General features: G+C 36.7%; 1 protein-coding gene across 1 annotated transcript in view; it reads right to left on the minus strand.

The window, feature by feature from the left end:
- Positions 1 to 5,081: 5,081 nt before the first annotated feature.
- MYO7B (myosin VIIB) overlaps positions 5,082 to 18,549 on the minus strand; it is a 72,158-nt gene continuing 58,690 nt past the window's right edge. Inside the window, exons 36-48 of the mRNA XM_087964804.1 lie at positions 17,865 to 17,992; positions 16,625 to 16,782; positions 15,951 to 16,104; positions 15,520 to 15,675; positions 14,991 to 15,096; positions 13,674 to 13,787; positions 12,741 to 12,828; positions 9,692 to 9,798; positions 8,463 to 8,648; positions 8,088 to 8,204; positions 7,696 to 7,779; positions 6,941 to 7,060; positions 5,082 to 6,418 (exon numbers count right to left, since the gene is read on the minus strand). Coding sequence (XP_087820930.1) covers positions 6,329 to 6,418; positions 6,941 to 7,060; positions 7,696 to 7,779; positions 8,088 to 8,204; positions 8,463 to 8,648; positions 9,692 to 9,798; positions 12,741 to 12,828; positions 13,674 to 13,787; positions 14,991 to 15,096; positions 15,520 to 15,675; positions 15,951 to 16,104; positions 16,625 to 16,782; positions 17,865 to 17,992 — 1,608 coding nt within the window. The 3' untranslated portion in view covers positions 5,082 to 6,328. The remainder of the gene's footprint in view (positions 6,419 to 6,940; positions 7,061 to 7,695; positions 7,780 to 8,087; positions 8,205 to 8,462; positions 8,649 to 9,691; positions 9,799 to 12,740; positions 12,829 to 13,673; positions 13,788 to 14,990; positions 15,097 to 15,519; positions 15,676 to 15,950; positions 16,105 to 16,624; positions 16,783 to 17,864; positions 17,993 to 18,549) is intronic.

Below are 18,549 nucleotides of genomic sequence, written 5' to 3' on the forward strand. Positions count from 1 at the left end.
TGATGGTGCTATCACATATTTCAGCTATTCATATCACCATCATAGCCAGAAGCAAGTCAAAACACCCTGTTGCATTATCCTATCCTGAAAAACATGAATTATACCTATACAGCCTGATTCTTACAAATACTTACTCACATACACAGATATAAACAGGTAGTTTAGTTTAGTTCAGTTTAGTTTATTGTCATTGTACCTCGTACAATGAAATGAAACACCATCTTCAGTGAACATCATGACCATGAAAATAAACACACATCCTTCACATTCTGCACATTGAATTGAAAACCCCGACATCACACCAACACTGCATTATACAGTAGAATTCAACAGAGCTACTGCCTTGGTATAGAAGCTGTTTTTCAGCCTATTTGTCCTTGTTTTTATTATTCTGTACTATCAGCCAGATGGTAATAGTTCAAAAAAAGGGTGCTCAGGATGAGATGGATCTTTAAGAATGTTTTGAACTTTCTTAAGGCAGCGGGAGCTATAAAGCTCTTCCAAAGAGGGGAGAGGGCAACCAATGATCTTCTGGCAATGACATTAACCCTCTGGAGTGCTGTCCTATCTTCCACTATGCAATTGACAAACCATACAGAGGTGCAGTAAGTTAAGATACTCTCTATGGTGCAGCGGTAGAAGGTCACCAGCACTTTTTCATTCAGTTGTTGTTTTCTGAAAAGTCTCAGGTAGTATAATCTCTGCTGGGCCCTTCTGACCAGTGCTGCAATGTGAGCACCCCAGGTCAGGTCCTCTTTTATGGTAACACCCAGAAACTTAAAACTGGCCACTTGCTCCACTCAGTCTCCATTGATAAACAAGGGCTGGATGTCTGATCTGTTCCTTCTATAGTCCACTATAAGCTCCTTGGTTTTATTGGTGTTGAGGACCAAGTTATTATCTCCAAACCACGAAAGCAACCGGTCCACCTCATCTCGGTAGGCAGACTTATCCCCCCCAGAGATGAGTCCCACCACTGCTGTATCATCTGCAAATTTAGTAATAGTATTACTAGCATGAATGGGAATGCAGTCATGCACATAAAGAGTATAGAGTAAGGGACTCAACACGCAACCCTGTTGTGTACAAGTGTTAAAAATAAGGGCTGAAGAGGTATGATTACCTAATCTGACCTCTGTGAGCAGCCAGACAGGAAATCCATAATCCAAAGGCAGATTGAATACAAGGTCCAGAAGTTTAGACACTAGTTTATGTTGAAGAATTGTGTTAAATGCAGAACTAAAATCTACAAAAAGCATTCTCAGATAGCCCCCCCCTGCTGTTGTAGATGATCCATCCACAATTGAGCCTGTATTGTAACTCATTGTAGTCTTTAAGCAAGGCACCTATGTGACCACCTCCTTCAACAATTGCAATGCAAGTTCTTTCTGTTGCAGTTGGTAAGCGACTGTGTGGGATGATCTCAGGGTGTGGAGGCCTGGTCATAAATGTAAAAAGGTTGCCAAGTGTTCAAAATGCACATGGAAATCTGCTACTGGCTGGAAGATGTCAGCTGCCTAGGCCTACCACGGTCCAGCCTGTACAAGGGCCCCATTTTCATAGTGATTCAGAAAGATCCTTCTGCAAATTGTGCAACTTAGAGAAGGAGTCTAAGTTGCGCGTAGTGGAGAGGAAAATGGAGAGAAAATGCTAGTGAAGCTGGAAATCTGAAAGGCTCTGAGACTCAGTATTCTGAAACTTTCAGACAATTAGCCTAGCTGACTTTCTGAAAGACTCTGAGCCTGAACGTTTGCTAGTAGAATATTTTTGCCTGATTTGAGTTCCATTCCTCCAGTGCATGGGAGGATTTCCCCTCTCTGCACAGAGGGGAGGAAAAGTCCCTCTGTGAACTGGAAGAATGGACCTCAAATCCTGCAACCTTTCCTGCTGACTTTCCCCATTGACTTTCTAAGGAAGCTGGCAAAGATTGCAAATGGCAATCACATGATCATAGGGCACTTGGCAACTGGTCGTAAATGTAAAAAGCTTGCCAAGTATTCAAAATGCAGTCATGTGACAAGGGTGAAAGTGGCGCAATGTTTTTACAAGTGCTTGTAAAGCGTTTTACAGGTCCTAAAGTATACGTTCCATTGCCATTGTGACTGAATGGTTGTTAAACAAATGGTCATAAGTCGAAGACTATCTGCGATAACTTCTTCACTGATCAGAAACATATAAACATAACCAATCCATGACATATTTTGCAGATTTAAATGCAATCGAACAGGTTCATATATTATTCAACATCTTGAATGTAGATGCACTATACTTGCTTGCACTATATTGTTAAAGTAAAATATTTTTTTCATATTTCATGTGCACTTCCTTCATCTAAATTTATATATATGATTCCTGAAGTTAGCAAATAACTTAATACTTAATGCACAGTTATTAACCACTGTAATGTACTAACTCATTATCCTATGGCATTGCTAAATATTTTTCAAGAGATAGTTTGCAGTTAAAAGGAACCACAGGCATTAAAATATTGTGACTAACAGCACATTTTTATATATATATATTATATATTCAAAAGTAAGTCCCTTAAAAATAACTTCAACTATTTAGACAACCCTTAACTGTTAGCATGGTAAGCAACTTCAATTTGTAAGATTTGATGGAGTGTTTTCATTCAACATACTAATTATCTTTCAATGTATGGATGTAAAACGTTTTACAAAATGTACACCCATTTTATAATAGTTTTACTCTGTATTTTTCTCTAACAAAGAAATAATCCCTGCCGGGTTAAAATATTGTAATTATTTTCTATATTTGGAATGATAAGCACAGCTATGTATCCTTTAAAGATAACATTAAAAACTGTTTTACAAATCACATGCACATCATTGTATTGTTTTTATCTCTATTAGATTTCCATCTGTTCAATAAAAATCATTGTCACAGGGATGTTTCAAATGAACTTCATTCTATTGCATCTTTCTCCATGGATAACATTCAAGTATTATGCAAAATATTTTCCTTTCCAGTAAAATATGCTTTCATTCACTGATTATATTATGGTTGGTCACACAATCAGCCAGATTTTTAGACTGGATTTTTATCCACCTAACAAGTCCTTCCCAAGGACAAGAAATAGGCAGAAGTTGTTTGATGAAGTTAAAGGTACGGTCACAGGATGTGAACTGTTCCAAGTAAAGTTACCTTTTACAATTGACTGATAGTGATTTTATCAATGCTGATGTGTTCAAGTGGTGTTTCAGATGTTTTGGGATCTCATTCTATGTGTCTTTTACTGTCCGTACTATCTTGGTTTCTTTTGCCATAATCATTCTATTTCTAGTTGCAGATCTTTATATTTTGTGGTTTTCTCTGTCATCTCCAGGTATTGCAGTGTCCACTATCGAGATTTTCTTTCTTAAAACAATTGTTAAATTTGATATGTTATCTTGTGGCATGTTTGAATTCTAAAGACCCAGAACACTTTAGTTTCTTAGTCTACTTTGTGGTCCCACCAGTTCCTGCTTGCAGGCAAATTATATTTGCTGTCTGTTGCTGTCCTAGCAAAAATAGATATATCCCCAAATATAGGATTGATTTTTTTCCAGATTGCAATGCTGTTCCTGATAACTGTGAGAGTGTGCTGTCTAGCCAGTGTATGGGAATTGGATAGTTTAGGTAGCAATTGTGAGCTGTCCCCTTAACGGAATGCATCATAGTAAATGTAGTTAAGGTATCCTGGGAAATATAGTCCATGTCACGTGACCACATCTGTAATCCTGATTGGTCACTAAATTGACCCTAAATTGACTGTTCTACTTCTATCGCTACAAGATGGGAGAAAAGAGATAGGAGATAACCATCTTTTTACCTACAAGACGGATATGCAAAGGATTTGTCATTAAAGAAGAACTCCATCACAAATGTGAGTTATGAGGATACCTGATGAACCAGTAATAAAAACTTTGTATGAATGTTTTGTTGAGTTTATCTATCTGCATCTGTACAGAAGACAAAATCTACCACTGTACAGAATACAGAACAGTAAAAAGATGGTTACAGAATACAGAACAGAGAGTCTTCTAGATAAATTGCAGCATCTACTCCTTCATGATAAATTTATATGTAACAAATTGCCATTTTATCCACAATCTCTGATTAGGACATAAAAAGCACTTTTAAGTAACAGCTTGACCTGCATTTTACTACCTAATATATAATACCTTGATTGAACTGCTACTGTTGTTTATATGTTTAACTTCTGTTCTGCCACAGACATCCTTTGATCTAGTCAGAATCATTAAGGAGTTTGATAAAACCAGATTATGACAGATTATTCAGGAATTTATTGATTTATATTTGGCTTAGTACCATATTTTTCTGAAAGAAACAAAACTGCATTTATTCTGCATTTGTGTTTTAAAATGGAGAAAATATTTTGATCATACATTTAACATAAAACAAATATGCAAATATATTTAGTTGCAACATAATGCTGAATTTATATTTAGAATTCAGAAATTCTGCAGTATACACTTTGTCACCTTGATCCTGTTAATTTCACAGCAACCAGTATCAGCAACAGACATATCTCATAAAATATATTTATGCGTTTTATTGTTTTTAAAAAATAGTATTTTGAAAAGTATGGAATTTCGCTTACACAGAAATATTAGTAATCTATCATACATAGGTCTAGGATAATTTGCGGCCATCTTGGTGTAGTCAACTCACCACAGCCAGCTTGCCACCATCAAGTCACCTCTGTCAGCTCACCGCTGCCAAGTTGCCGCAGGACAACTCCACACGGCCAACTCGCTGGGGGACAACCCCCTGCAGACAGCCAGAAGGACAGATGGGTGAGCAAACAGGTGGGCAGAGTGCAGAGCGGCAGTGGCCAGAGACTTCCCATTTTCATACATCCTGCCATGGTGCTGCCACTGTTGCCAAGCTCTGGGCCAAAGAGGCCAGAGACGACGGCTGTGACAAGTGTGTGTGAAAATAGGAAGCCCCTCTCAGTTACCATGTGCTCACTACTGCTGCTGCCATCCTTGGCGTCTTTGGCCCGGACTTGGTTGCAGCAGTGGGTTTGGGTGTGAAAAAGGGGGACCCCCTGGCAGCTACTGCTGCTCTGAGCTCTGTTCAACTGCTTGCTTGCCTGCCCAGCTCTCTCTTCATCTGCTCCAGAGAGTTGTCTCCTTGTGAGTTGGCCACTTGGAGTTGTCTGGCGACTTGGCAGCCGTGAGTTGGCAGAGGCGATTTGGTGACAAACTGGACGCAGTGAATTGGTAGTGCTGAGCTGGCCATAGCAAGTTGTCCCATTCTAGTCACACATCTGCCCATTAAGTGCAGAACAGTATAATTTTCTCTAGGTTGACTAGAGAATATGTGACTACTTTGGCAAAATAACAGCCAATGGTCAACATGCTGTCTGCCATCAATTGCTAAAGATACTTCAGGAACCAGATACAAATACACTATGATTTTTCATAAATGTCTGATTTAGCCAACTTCAGTGTCTCCTCTTATAGACAAAACATTGTAGTATCAATCATGGATATTAAGTTCCTTATTCTTATATGAAACTATTCCAAGAAAACAATTTTCAGCCAAAAGAATTGGTGGCAAAGGGCAAGAAGAACAAAGGCTGTGTTTGGTGGAATCTACAGCTTTGTCAGAAATGATCTGACAAAGCATAATTTTAAGTATGTTTATGTAGGCTAAAGTTCCACTGTGGAAGCTTATCCAATAGTATACAGATCATAGAAGGCAAGCAAAAAAGTAAAATAGTATTTAAAAAAATACAATTGCAATTCTCTGAAACAATAAATATTAGGTAAATTTACAGAATTATTTAAGCAGATGTCAGTCTTCATTCATAATAACATTATGCAAGCATGTTCCAGAAATAGGAAACAAGGGGAGCAATATTGAATCCAATGGCCAGTAGGCATATATGATACAGAGGTATATTTTATGAAGTTCAGACAGTCCTCCAAAAATGAAATCTTCAACTCACGAGAATGCTGTTTTCTTTCAATAAAATATATTTATAACTATAGTAAAAGCAAACATCTTTTTGCACTGTACTGCTGATGGCTAGAATACAGTAAGAATGTGATCAATATTTCCAAGGAAAGAGGCTATAATTATTAAAAAGATAATAGTTCGGGACAAAATCTTGATATGCTGAAGTACAACTTGTAGCCAAGCCAGATACGATTAAGCTGCAGTCAGCATAAGCCCACACTTATGGTCCTCTTCATTTCAGTCAAAAACAAAAAAGCAAAATAACCAAGTCCCAATTCTTTCCAGATAGCAAATATTGCAAATCGGGTATAACCTTTGCATGACGATAGCTGCATCTTCAGGCAGGGACATTGGGCTTTTTCTGTTTGTTTACAATGTTCATTAGCAAATGAACATATGATGTTAACAAGTCGTCCATTTTGTAACCCTTGGAAAAAAGCAAAACAACAGAGATAAACATCTACATACCGTTCAAAAGAAACAATCAAAAGCCATAAAAGTCATAAATATGAGTCAGTTGCCAAGTGTCAGAATTTTGGTCATGTGACCATGGTGATGCTGCATTGATCTTAAGTGTGAAAAATGGTCATAAGTCACTTTTTCAGTGCTGTTGTAACTTTGAACAGTCACTAAATGAATTGTTTCAAGTCGAGGACTACCTGTAACTGGTTGGTTGTGATGTAATAAAACATTGGTTGGTCAGGCCAAAACTCATACATTTCTGGAGAATTGGGGAGAGTGTACAGCTTACCTAAAGCTTTCATTTTTCTTTCCTTTTATACAAAAAATTAGTAGAAATGTTTTTCATACAATCACCTGATTTTAGAGCTGAACAATAAAAAAGGACTAAGTGCTGTACTATATTACAGTTTCAATAATTCATTATCCAATCATTTTCTCCTCTTTAATACACATCTTTAGCAAACCTGAAATGTTCTGTTTTTCTTACCAAAAATGTCTCACAAAGTATTCGATTTCCTCGTACCAGGTTCCCTATTGTCATGTGAAAATATGTGCTACCACTGCTCCAGTTAGAAATTTTATTGAAGGGATAAAGAGCTAAGATTTCCTGTAGGACAACATAAATGATACATGTAAGATTGATATTTGTTAAGAAAGGGACTTACGGCTACTTGGGGACATCAGATCAGATACTTCTAAGAAGCAATATTTTCATAATGGTTTTTTTTTTTCACATTACCCTGCAAATGTCTTTTGATTTAAAATGGATTGTTTTTAGGGACAGCTGCCCCTAGATCAAATTCTTCTAATCATAGTTTGATTTTCTTCTATTGTCATTATTACAATTCAGCTTGGAGGTTCCCTTTCTGGGAGGTATCTCATGACTAACTTCCTTTAGCAGAAAGTTTCTCCTTCCTAGCTTCACCAGACCAAAATATAAAAATATGTTGTGATTGATTTTATTTTTCTGTGAAAGAAAGCATTCTGGAGAGCCAATGTGAGCAGTAAAGAAAGTGATTCAGGCTTCAAAAATTGTTTTATCCAATATATATTCCCCACAGAAACAACAGCAGAACTGCTCCACAGCCTGGTCAAACATTTATTTGTAAAATGCTTAGGCTGCCTCAATCACTCACAATTCTTTACCTAAGATATTCATTTAATTAATTCTAGCATAAATCAATTGTGTGCACTTTTTCCGGATTATAATTAAGCCAGATTTTTTTAAAAAAAACATCTTACCTTGGTCTTTGAATGTATTATGGAAATTCCTTGCTTGTTGATAGCAATCAGTACTATGTCAGGAAAAGTTGGCTCTGATGTTTGCTAGTAAAATAGAAGAAGGCAGAATGGGATCACAGGGCTGTTTTTTCATAGCGTAACATTAATTGTCATTCTGTTATTAAGTACTGGAATCACCAGAGCTATGGAACAAATAACTTCAGAAATAGGTGTAGGTGAAAAGCTGCTCTTGGGGAGGCAACTGAAATTGGTTAAGGCCATGAGAATGAGTATTCATAGAATTTACAAAAGTGAACAATCAGTAAGAGATTTCTTTTAGGCAGGAAACAACTTCATATGGTGGCACTCCTCCCCCCACCCCCAAAAAAAATCCCTAGAACCATTGAACTGACCTTCACTTCAAAGAAGGCTGAGCCAAATGTTGGCCAACGATATATGAACTTCAAGAAGGCGACTTTGGCCTCATCCACACTTTTTTGTCCAAGTTTGTTGACAGCAGAAATAATATTCTGTAATGCAACATGAGTCAAAACTAATCAGGTTTTTTTACCATTAGAATTATTTTCTTGGGAAGGGAGAAAGTAGCCTTTCCTTGTGCCCATAATTACACAAAAATCACACAGAATCTATAATTGGGGTGGCATATAAATTATGGAAAATAAATAATGGGAAATAAATCAGTAGCTTTATAACGCTGATCAATAGAGGAAGTCCAATGCAAGTTTTAAATAATATATAATACTAAAATAATGTAAGATTCTTTATACCCGTTTCCACTCCTCTGGGGATAGTATTGGAATCATGTTCTCAGGCACTAGTTCCTTCAGTATTTTAGGAATTGCAGCATATTGTGTTTGATCACTGTTGAAACGAACTCTGAAAATCAGCCCAGCCAGTTGAATGGCATCCTCTTTTGAGCACTTGTGATAGCCTCGCAGATACTTTGGCAGTTCCTGAAACAAAGACCATCAGTACATTGGCCCATTTTGTAGTTTGTCTAAAATGTACACGTACACACAGGGGTGGGATTCAAATTTTTAACAACTGGTTCTGTGGGTGTGGCTTAGGTGATGGGTGTGGCTTGGTGGTCATGTTATTGGCTGGGTGTGGCCAACTCAATATCACTCACATCGAGGCACGCATCTCCTCACCTGGCCTCTCATGACTGGGGATGCTGCAACAGTCGTAAGTGTGAAAAATGGTCATAAGTCAATTTTTTCAGTGCCATTGTAACTTTGAATGGTCACTCCACACAAGCAAAGTACCAACAAAGGAGCAGGGGAAAACTCCAGAGACGTTTTTGAGACAGGAAGTCTAGTCCTGCCAAGAATGTAATAAGGGTTAACAGAGAGGCAGTTTCTGTAAGCAACACCAGAATGTTTCCTTCCTGCCTTCCTTACAGGATTAGGCCAGTCATTTCTTCTAACAACCGGTTCTCCAAACTGCTCAGAATGTTAACAATCGGTTCTAGCGAATAGCTGTGAACTGGTAGAATCGCACCCCTGCGTACTCACAGACATACACACACACACACACAAAAGAGGTTAGCATTGACTGAAATTATCTGCATATTCAAAATGATGTGTGCATGAATGAAAACATGAAAATATTTGCTGTCTTGTACCCTCTAGACTTTATTTTAGATTTTCTTTTGAAAGCTTTTTGTTTTGCACTAAACATCAAGGTAGAAGTAGAAAATATCTGGTTTAGACACGTTCTGAAGGCTTGGTTTCAAAACGTTATTTAAATTACTTTGCAGTGTTAGGTATAAAAATGCTTTTTTTCCCCATTTTTGTTCAGCTATCATGGGGAAAACTGTGATATTTTAATTTAATTAGTTTCCTATACATCCAAGGGGTTTATTTCATTGTCATCAATTATATTGTATAACCAGTATTTCATATATGCTGTGAAATGTATATATTATAACAAACCAAGCTTTGATGCAAACATTAAGATAATAGATCAGCTAATTGCTATCATCAATCCTGTTTACCTGATGATAATGAAAGATGCAATCAGCCTTCAAATCCTTCCCAGGTATCACATTCAACCACAACTTTCTCATGAAATATACTTGATAATTCATAGTGGTGGGAAACGCTAGAAAAGTAACGTCAGACATTTAAGTAGAACACTTCAAAGAGGCATGTACAACTTAAAATTCTTACCTCTACTTCTGATATTCTTAAACACATAGATATAAACTACAGTGAACCAGAGCATGAGGAAAAAAAAGTTTCTAGCAGCTGGGGGAAAGTTATTATTTATCAGTTCAATTATACTTTAGGTGATAAATATGTAATAAATCCATGTTTCTGCATAAATATCTACTTCAATACATTTTTTTCAAGAAGAGATGAGCAATGCAGAACAGCCCTTCTTGCTAGCCATGGGTTGAGATTGTCCACTATTCCACCAAAATGTTCAGCCAATAGCATTAGCATTCTCAGCCTTATGAGAGTTGCAGTGGGGAGAAAGTTGACGGAACTCACTCTGAACTCACTCTGAAGTCTGTCAAGGACCTTGGAGTTCTCATATCAAATGACCTAAGCGCCAGAGCTCACTGTAACAGCATTGCAAAAAGGCATTATGAGTTGTAAATCTAATCTTACGAAGCTTCTCCTCCGGAAATATCGAATTACTAACTAGAGCATATGAAACTTTTGCCAGACCAATACTCGAATACAGCTCATCAGTCTGGAACCCACACTGCATATTAATACAATCGAGGGAATCTAGAAGTATTTCACGAGAAGAGTATTACAATCCTCTGCTCACAACAGAATACCCTATATCACCTTGCTTGAGATTTTGGGCTTGGACAACCTTGAACTACGCTGCCTATGGTTAGACTTAAGCGTAGCACACAAAAGTATCTGCTACATTGTCCTAACAGTCAATGACTACTTCAGCTTTAACCACAACAATGCAAGAGCACACAACAGATACAAACTCAATGTAAACCACTTCAAACTCGATTGCAGAAAGTATGACTTCAGCAACAGAGTGGTCAATGCCTGGAATACCTGACTCTGTTGTTACATCCTCTAACCCCCACTCCTTTAACCTCAAACTATCCACTATTGACCTCACCCCATTCCTAAGAAGTCTGTAAGGGGCGTGCACAAGTACACAATCGTGCCTACCGTCCCTGTCCTTTTGTCCCCATTTATTTGTACCTATTTCCTGTAGTCTTATTCATGTTTATACTTATATCTATTACCTTGTAAACAATTGACAAATCAAATAAATAAAATAAATAAATAAACATACACGTGATGTCTCTTGATACAGTTTTAAATTATTTTAGAGTGATTTTTCCTTATCACAAAAATGCATCCTCTATCAATTTAACAGCTACAAAATGAAGAAACGCACGGGAAAGGGTTGCCCCAATTTAATAGTTAAATAACTAAAGAAATGACAGAAAATGATTGCCTCACTGCCTGCTTGACTTGTAATAGCAACTGTTACAATAGTTAACTCAAAGTCTGCATAAATCTGTAGAAAGAAGCTTGAGGTTAGGAAAATTTCATTTTTATCTTTTTTGTTTGTGGTTTGTATTATACAAAAATATCAAAGATACTGCAAATCACCTTTAATAAAGCTAGGTCCAAAAAGTGTCTCTTCTCGCTTCCCAGTTTTATGTATCCCTTTACTGATTAGCTGCCATCCAGCTCTTTGCTGTTTATCTATTGTGAATACAGTCAAAGCAACGGCTTGATGTATTGAGCCAAGCTTATCTATTCCAATATACTTGGTTTGGGGTGACTTGGAAACCCCACAAGTAACATGTAACACACCCTCTAATCAGGTTACTCTCTCTGATACTAGAATGAAACTATAGCTATTATGACTAGAAGCCATAAAGGACTTATATATCCTTCAGTGAATCCTATGCACATTTACCTGAAAGAAAGCCATGTTAGACAAAGTAGCTAATTTCTAAATAGACATGCAAAACATACACTGTAAATATTAATTTTTATAAAAAGTAAAAAAAGGGGGAGAGGAATTGAATTGGAGTTTTGCTGCTTTTCAATTGGAACCTAATAATTTTAAAAGAAGCAGCTGTTATAAGGGAGAATCATAATTCTCAGCTTTTTTCAAAAGAGATTAGATATATTTTTGGTGGCTATAGCTTGCAAGTAGTAAATCTTTTATTATTCAAACAGGCAGTTTTCGTTGTCTGCAGGGATTCATTCAAACTGCCATGCTGCATCGTGGCAATTTGAATTAATTTAGTAGTCCATGAGCTAAAATAGTACTAAATAATTCATGACCCATTGGGTCATCCTTTTAGATATATTTCCTTATCAGATTTCTAAATGCTTTCAACAATGATGGAACTCCTAATGTATTGCCTTCACTAGAAAAGTTGAGATACACTCAAGACATGTATGTGCTTGAAAATAGTCCATGTTGAACTATATAGCACAGTCAAAAATTAGCACAGGAAAAGCTTTATGATATTTGCATCATTTCATAAACTGTTTTATGATTATTTTTATGTCATAAAATGTTTAATACAATTGATCAAACACAGTCTATAAGTTAACCCATTTGAGGTACTTTGGTTCAAAAATTGCTGCTTTATGATGCACTGATTCGCCTAGTTAAAGAAACAAAAGCTTTAGTAGTATATAGATCAAGGGTCTTCAAACTTGGCAAGTTTAAGACTTGTGGACTTCAACTCCCAGAATTCCTGAGAGGAATTCTGGGAGTTGAAGTCCACAAGACTTAAACTTGCCAAGTTTGAAGACTTCTGATATAGATGGAGTTACTCCCTACTATTTTAGGAACTTTTTTATAACAAGAATTATAAGCCACTGCTTTATAGATATGCAGAGCAAAGTTTATTTTTATTTTTTTATTTATCAAATGTATTGCCTATTTCATTTTCAATAATTGAGAGTGTTGACCAATCTTATGAAAAATGGTTATGTTCTGAACTCTCAGATGGATTATTTCCATCTGATAAAGGCACAGGCAGTTTCTAGGTTAATGTCAACATCCCATATTTCATCTTTCCATCTCCATACCCTCTTTTCCTGGCCTGTTCTTCCGAGTCCAGTCTGTCACCTGCCTTAAGGAGTCAAAGAAGTAATCTGCTTCATTCTGGCTGATCACCTAGAATAGACAATAAAAGGAAGCTGAATTACTACAAAAAGTTGTATTTATCAGTGCTCTGAGACAAGATTCCAGAAAAAAGCCAGCATAAGAAGCTGCCTTTCTGGCACAATTAAAAATGCTTTCTTATATCAGGATCATTTCCCCACACAAGCAGTCTGTTTCTGTTCTTACACCATTAACTGGGTAATTTTTCTAGGTCCCCATTTAAGAGCAGCAACTAACTCTACTTTTTCTATACTGAAGCCAAACATAGGGAATTAATGAATTGAAGCTGTATGTATGCATGTATTTATTTATTTATTTATTTATCAAATATGGATAGCCACCCATCTCAGGAAAAGCTACTATGAGAAGTGAACAACAATCACATAAACAACACATGTATAAAGCAATCATTATAAAAGTTGTAGGTGGCCTCTTTTCAGTTTCAATGTATGTGGGAGATTAAAATGTAACTGTTAACGAAGAGATTAATGTAACTTGCTTATCTTCATGGACTTGATACGCTGAATGTTGTTTATGATATATTTTTCTAAATTATCTAAAGCTAAAAGTTGTTGGACTGAGTGGCAAATAAAAGTCACTGAATTAAAATAATAACATCAACATCAACAACAATCCCCTAGAATATAACTCCGAATAAAAATAAAGAACAGAAATTAAACTAAAACTGCAGAGCAGTGATGGAAATGTTGCACAGTGGAGCTCACACAGAATAAGATGATAAAAAGTCATTTGGATATTTGAGGAATAAGAAGCAAAAATATTTTTAGAGCCACGAAAACTTTCTAATTCTCCAAATTTCTTCATCAAATGGAACTGATATACTCATGTCAAATTACCTTATCTGAAATCTTGATAAAGAGGCTAAATCCATCCAAGGAGCTCAATTCCATCTTGTTGCCAATCATCTGACATAGATCCCATACTTTTGTGTTTGTTCCTACATCAAAAACCTGGAACATAAGAACAAGAAGCTAAAATGACTAGTCTGGAAGAAAAAATAATAGGTGTCACTTTCACAGGTGTATAGACTGCTAAAAGTAAGCTACCTGCCTGCTTGGCTGTTTGTAACTGGAAAATGAAGCAAAATATATTTAAGAACACAATGTGATTATCAGATTCTGAAAAAAGCAACAGAAGATGTTTATTACCATTATGACCCCTTATTATTTTCTCAGGTGTGCCTAGATAGGAGAGGGAGGGAGGGAGGGAGGGAGGGAGGGAGGGAGGGAGGGAGGGAGGAGAGAGAGAGAGAGAGAGAGAGAGAGAGAGAGAGAGAGAGAGAGTGAAGAAAGAAAAAGAAAAGAAGGAAAAGAGAGAGAGTGAGTGAGTTTATAGGTTGCCCATCTTACCTCAAGGCAACTCTATTACCTCTGATTCACCATAACAATTTCTCTCAATAGTCACTTCTTCCAAGCTGATTTTTTATTTTTTTCTCTTCCCCGCTCATTCCACAGATGATGATGAAAATTTTATCCCACCTTTTTATATATAACTCAAGAGGGCAATAATACTTTACTCCTGCCTCCTACTCAGGGATGGGATTCAAATTTTTTAACAACTGGTTCTGTGGGCGTGGCTTAGTTGGTGGGTGTGGCATGGTGGTCATGTGACTGGGTGGACATGGCTTGGTGGTCATGTTACTGGCTGGGTGCGGCCAACTCAATATCACTCACATCAAGGCACGCATCTCCTCGCCTGGCCTCTCGTGACTGCAGGATGCTGCAACAGTCGTAAGTGTGAAACATGGTCATAAGTCACTTTTTTCAATGGTCACTAGTACCAGCAAAGGAGAGGGGAAAAACTCCAGAGACGTTTCTGAGACAGGAAGTCTAGTCCTGCCAAGAATGTAATAAGGGTTAACGGAGAGGCAGTTTCTGTAAGCAACACCAGAATGTTTCCTTCCTGCCTTCCTTACAGGATTAGGCCAGTAATTTCTTCTAACAACCGTTTCTCCAAACTGCTTAGAATGTTAACCAGTTCTAGATAATAGGTGCAAACTGGTAGAATCCCATCCCTGCTCCTACTCCCATCCTTTCATCCATAATGACAAACCTTTGAAGTAGGTTGGAATGAGAGAGATGACTGGCCCTAAAGAAGTGTCCTCTTAAACCTGGAATATATATCAGTAGGAAAATAAAAGAACTTAACCTCACCTGCTCTTTTTCATTTGGAAAATGAACTTTGTGAGAAATCTTGGTGATATTATTCTGAATTGCCTCCACTTCTACACTGTGTGGAGCCCACTTCCGACAGCCACTCCTGAAGAACAAAAATACAAATGGCTCTTAGAACTACCTTTGATGGGGAAGTTCTTAGCACTAGAGGGTCAATTTTCACCAGTTTCACAGGAAAGGCAGTTAAGGTGGAGGTAGAGCTGAAGGTTTTTTAAAAAACATAAACACAGTTTCTACCCATATATGCAATAAAATATATATTTTGCACCAGAGTGTGAAGGGAGAGAAAACAAATTGCATTCACAAGAAGACCTTAATGAAAAACAAAACCACTAAAGGATGAGGAGACTAAATTAATCTCTCTTCAGGAAAGAAGATTATCTTCTTCATAATGATTTTAGATTAGTTTATATATTATAGATATTCTATAGAACTGATTAGCATTCTGTAATTGCTTAAAGAATAAAAAGCATAAGCCAATCCCAGAGAATTAAAAACAACCTTGTACCTCATCACTTTTTGGATCCTATGTCTGCATTCCAATGCCAGATTCTCCTTCAGACGAGTCTCAATGAACTTCTGAACATGTTTCAGCAATGATTTACTAGGTGGAAAAAGGCCTGTACAGAGCCAGAGTAACTGCCAACCACTATTCAGGCTATACCTGCCAATTTGATGAATAATTTCAAAATTTGCATACAAATATCCATATCCATAACCAAAACCAAAAATTCTTCAAACTTAGAAATCTATCAGGTAACTTGGAGCGATTTTTTATTTGTGCTTTTGTTACAGGGATGCTAGTAATTTTTCTTGTTGCAACCACTGATATAAAATCTATCCTATTGAGAAAACTCCCAGTCTAATACTCCAATTTGCACTTCAGCCAAAATGGTCACATCAATTTGAAACATTTAGTTGGAAATACTTTTTCGTTACCTGTTGTGGTTTTCTGTTAACTGTTTCAAGATCTGACAGTAGATCTCATCTTGCAAAGTTTCCTCCTGGATTGCCACTAAAAATATCTGGTCAGTAAGTTCCACAGGAGACCTCTCTTGCTTTGAGGGATAATCTCCCATGTATTTCATAATGGGTGAGCAAAAAAATATAAGGAAAGATTTAACCAAAAAATTAGTACAAACTACAAACCAAGTCAAAACTCCTTCTGGATGCAGCAAGTAACTACTTAGTGAATGCTCTTTACTAGAAGCTAGATCTGACAATTAACATAGTGCTCTCTTACATAGCTATCTTAACTAACTCATTTTGTTGTCCAAAACTTTTTGTTTTTCTCAAATTGTCTTAGCATAATAATTTTGTTTGCTCTAGCAATCACCATTTGTTTGCTCTGGCAATCACCATTAATGTATTTTTTTTCTGGATTATCCAATTGGGTCACTTAAAATCTGGATCCACTCTTCATCCTCTTCTCAATTTTCTGCACTCAAATAAATTAAACCATGTCAAACAATTAACAAAAATGTACAGGGATTTATCAATACCTATGTGTTTGTTCACTTTTTATTAAAAATATTTCCAAGTCAGGGACAGAAGTGTAGAAACAATTATATTCTACCCATTACCAAATAAACTGACTTTAGCACGAAGGATATCATTGAAGGTCTGGCAAGCAAAGTCCCAGAGGTCTGGATTAGAACACACTTTCTTTAGCAAAGGCTTTTTCAGGGGTTCCCTAGAATGACTCCACAGATGACTCCGCCCTCGGGACTTGGGTAAAACAGCCTTGCTGATTGACTCCTTCTCAGGTACTCTGAAGAAACATAAAACTGATTCAAGCCATAGTCTGATCAATACAGACAAATGACTCATATCTGTTGCCTACAGGCTAATATAGTTAGAATCTGGATCTTCCCTAAGATTCTCTAGCCCTACCACCACTTACCACACAGAATTAGAATTAATTCATAAAGTAACAAAAGGACAAAGACATTTTCATATATCTAAAACCTCTAAAACCTAAAACCTCTCTGTTAACATCTATCAGAAAGAATCAAGCAAGTTAAAAAGTTAACATGGATATGCACCATGTTGTCAAATGGCAATTCCTTCTTGCAAAAGAGATCTTTAGGAGTGGGGGAAGACACTTGAAAATTTGAACTAGGATCCAGAAAATGTGCCATCCTATTGGAATTTAAGGAACTTTGAAATCAAGGAACTATATGTATTGAGATGGTCTGGATGAAAGACCCAGAGAGCAACATGGGACTGAACTACAGATCAGTCTTTCTAATTTATAGACATGGTTGTAATGAATGGGAGTTGAAGATAATAGAGGATCTGTCTCCCTCTTCAATATACCCAACATGGTGCTAAGGTGGCGACAGCAAGGTGGCGGCAGCAAGGTGAGGGCGGTGAGTTGTCCCAATCCAGCTTGTATGTTTTACAGAGGAATATTCCCTGTAAATGCAGTGAAACAGCACCATTTTGCTCCCTCTAATCCATTTTGGACACTGTGATTATTTAATGCTAATATTCCCTTGTAGCACTTATTCCCTTGTAGCACTTGTAGCTATTTCTTAGTGCAACCAGTATTTATGAAAGCAAACTTTAAGATAGCACTTTAGTATTGCTATGCAGGAAAGCTCTTTGTCTAGTTCACGCTATTTTTTCGGTATAACAATTTATTTTAATGATGTCCTTCACACACAACAATCACACATGAACCAGATATCCTTTTTGAGGACCGGTATGGAAGACAAAATAGAATTTAAGAACTAATACAGTATTTAGTGCAATACTCATTGTTTCTTCCTCAATTAGACTTAAAAGGCGACACACACACATATTTTTCAAGGAAATGTAAAAAATTGTATAAAACACAATAAAGTATACCTGAAGTGCTCATAGGAGAATTCTTCCAGTGTATATGGCTTCACATTTTCATTCTCTTCTTCGGGTTCTTCCACATGAGAGTTTAGCGATAGTAACTTCCGTTGTTCAGGTGACATCATCAGCAAGCTCTGGAAAGATATGGCTATTTGAAGACATTTCACTTATTGTCATGGCAGCAACATAATATTAGAAATTATTTATTTATTTATTCAATTTATATTGCTGCCTATTCGCCCATGGCGACTTGAGGCGGCTTACACAATGTAAAACCATATTTAAAACAAAAAATAAAAAACAATAAAAACTAACAAAATTAAGTCCATGAATGGGTTTTGGGGAAAATATTTGTGAGTAGGACTTCTCTTTCTACTATATCGCTCAAAGATGTTTGACAGAAAAAGAGAAGGAAAGAAGCACATCAGCATTTTTCTAATGTTAGAGGATTCATTCCAAAAAGATTCTTAAAGGCACTAGTGCTTGTACTTCAACAAGACCAAAAGAACACATTTTGAAATTTAGCAATTAATTACTTTATATCTATATATTTAGGGCAACAGACAATATTTTTTATCTCACATAGAGTCTGATAACAATCATACAAGAATAATCACATGTATAACTCATTATATTAGTTACCTATCAATTACAGTAATTTTCTGTGCAGGCTTGATTATGCTGTTAAATA

The sequence above is a fragment of the Notechis scutatus genome, chromosome 4 (assembly GCF_049901735.1).
Source record: "Notechis scutatus isolate UNSWTSFEM ecotype Mainland chromosome 4, rNotScu1.2, whole genome shotgun sequence".
Lineage (NCBI taxonomy): Eukaryota > Metazoa > Chordata > Lepidosauria > Squamata > Elapidae > Notechis > Notechis scutatus.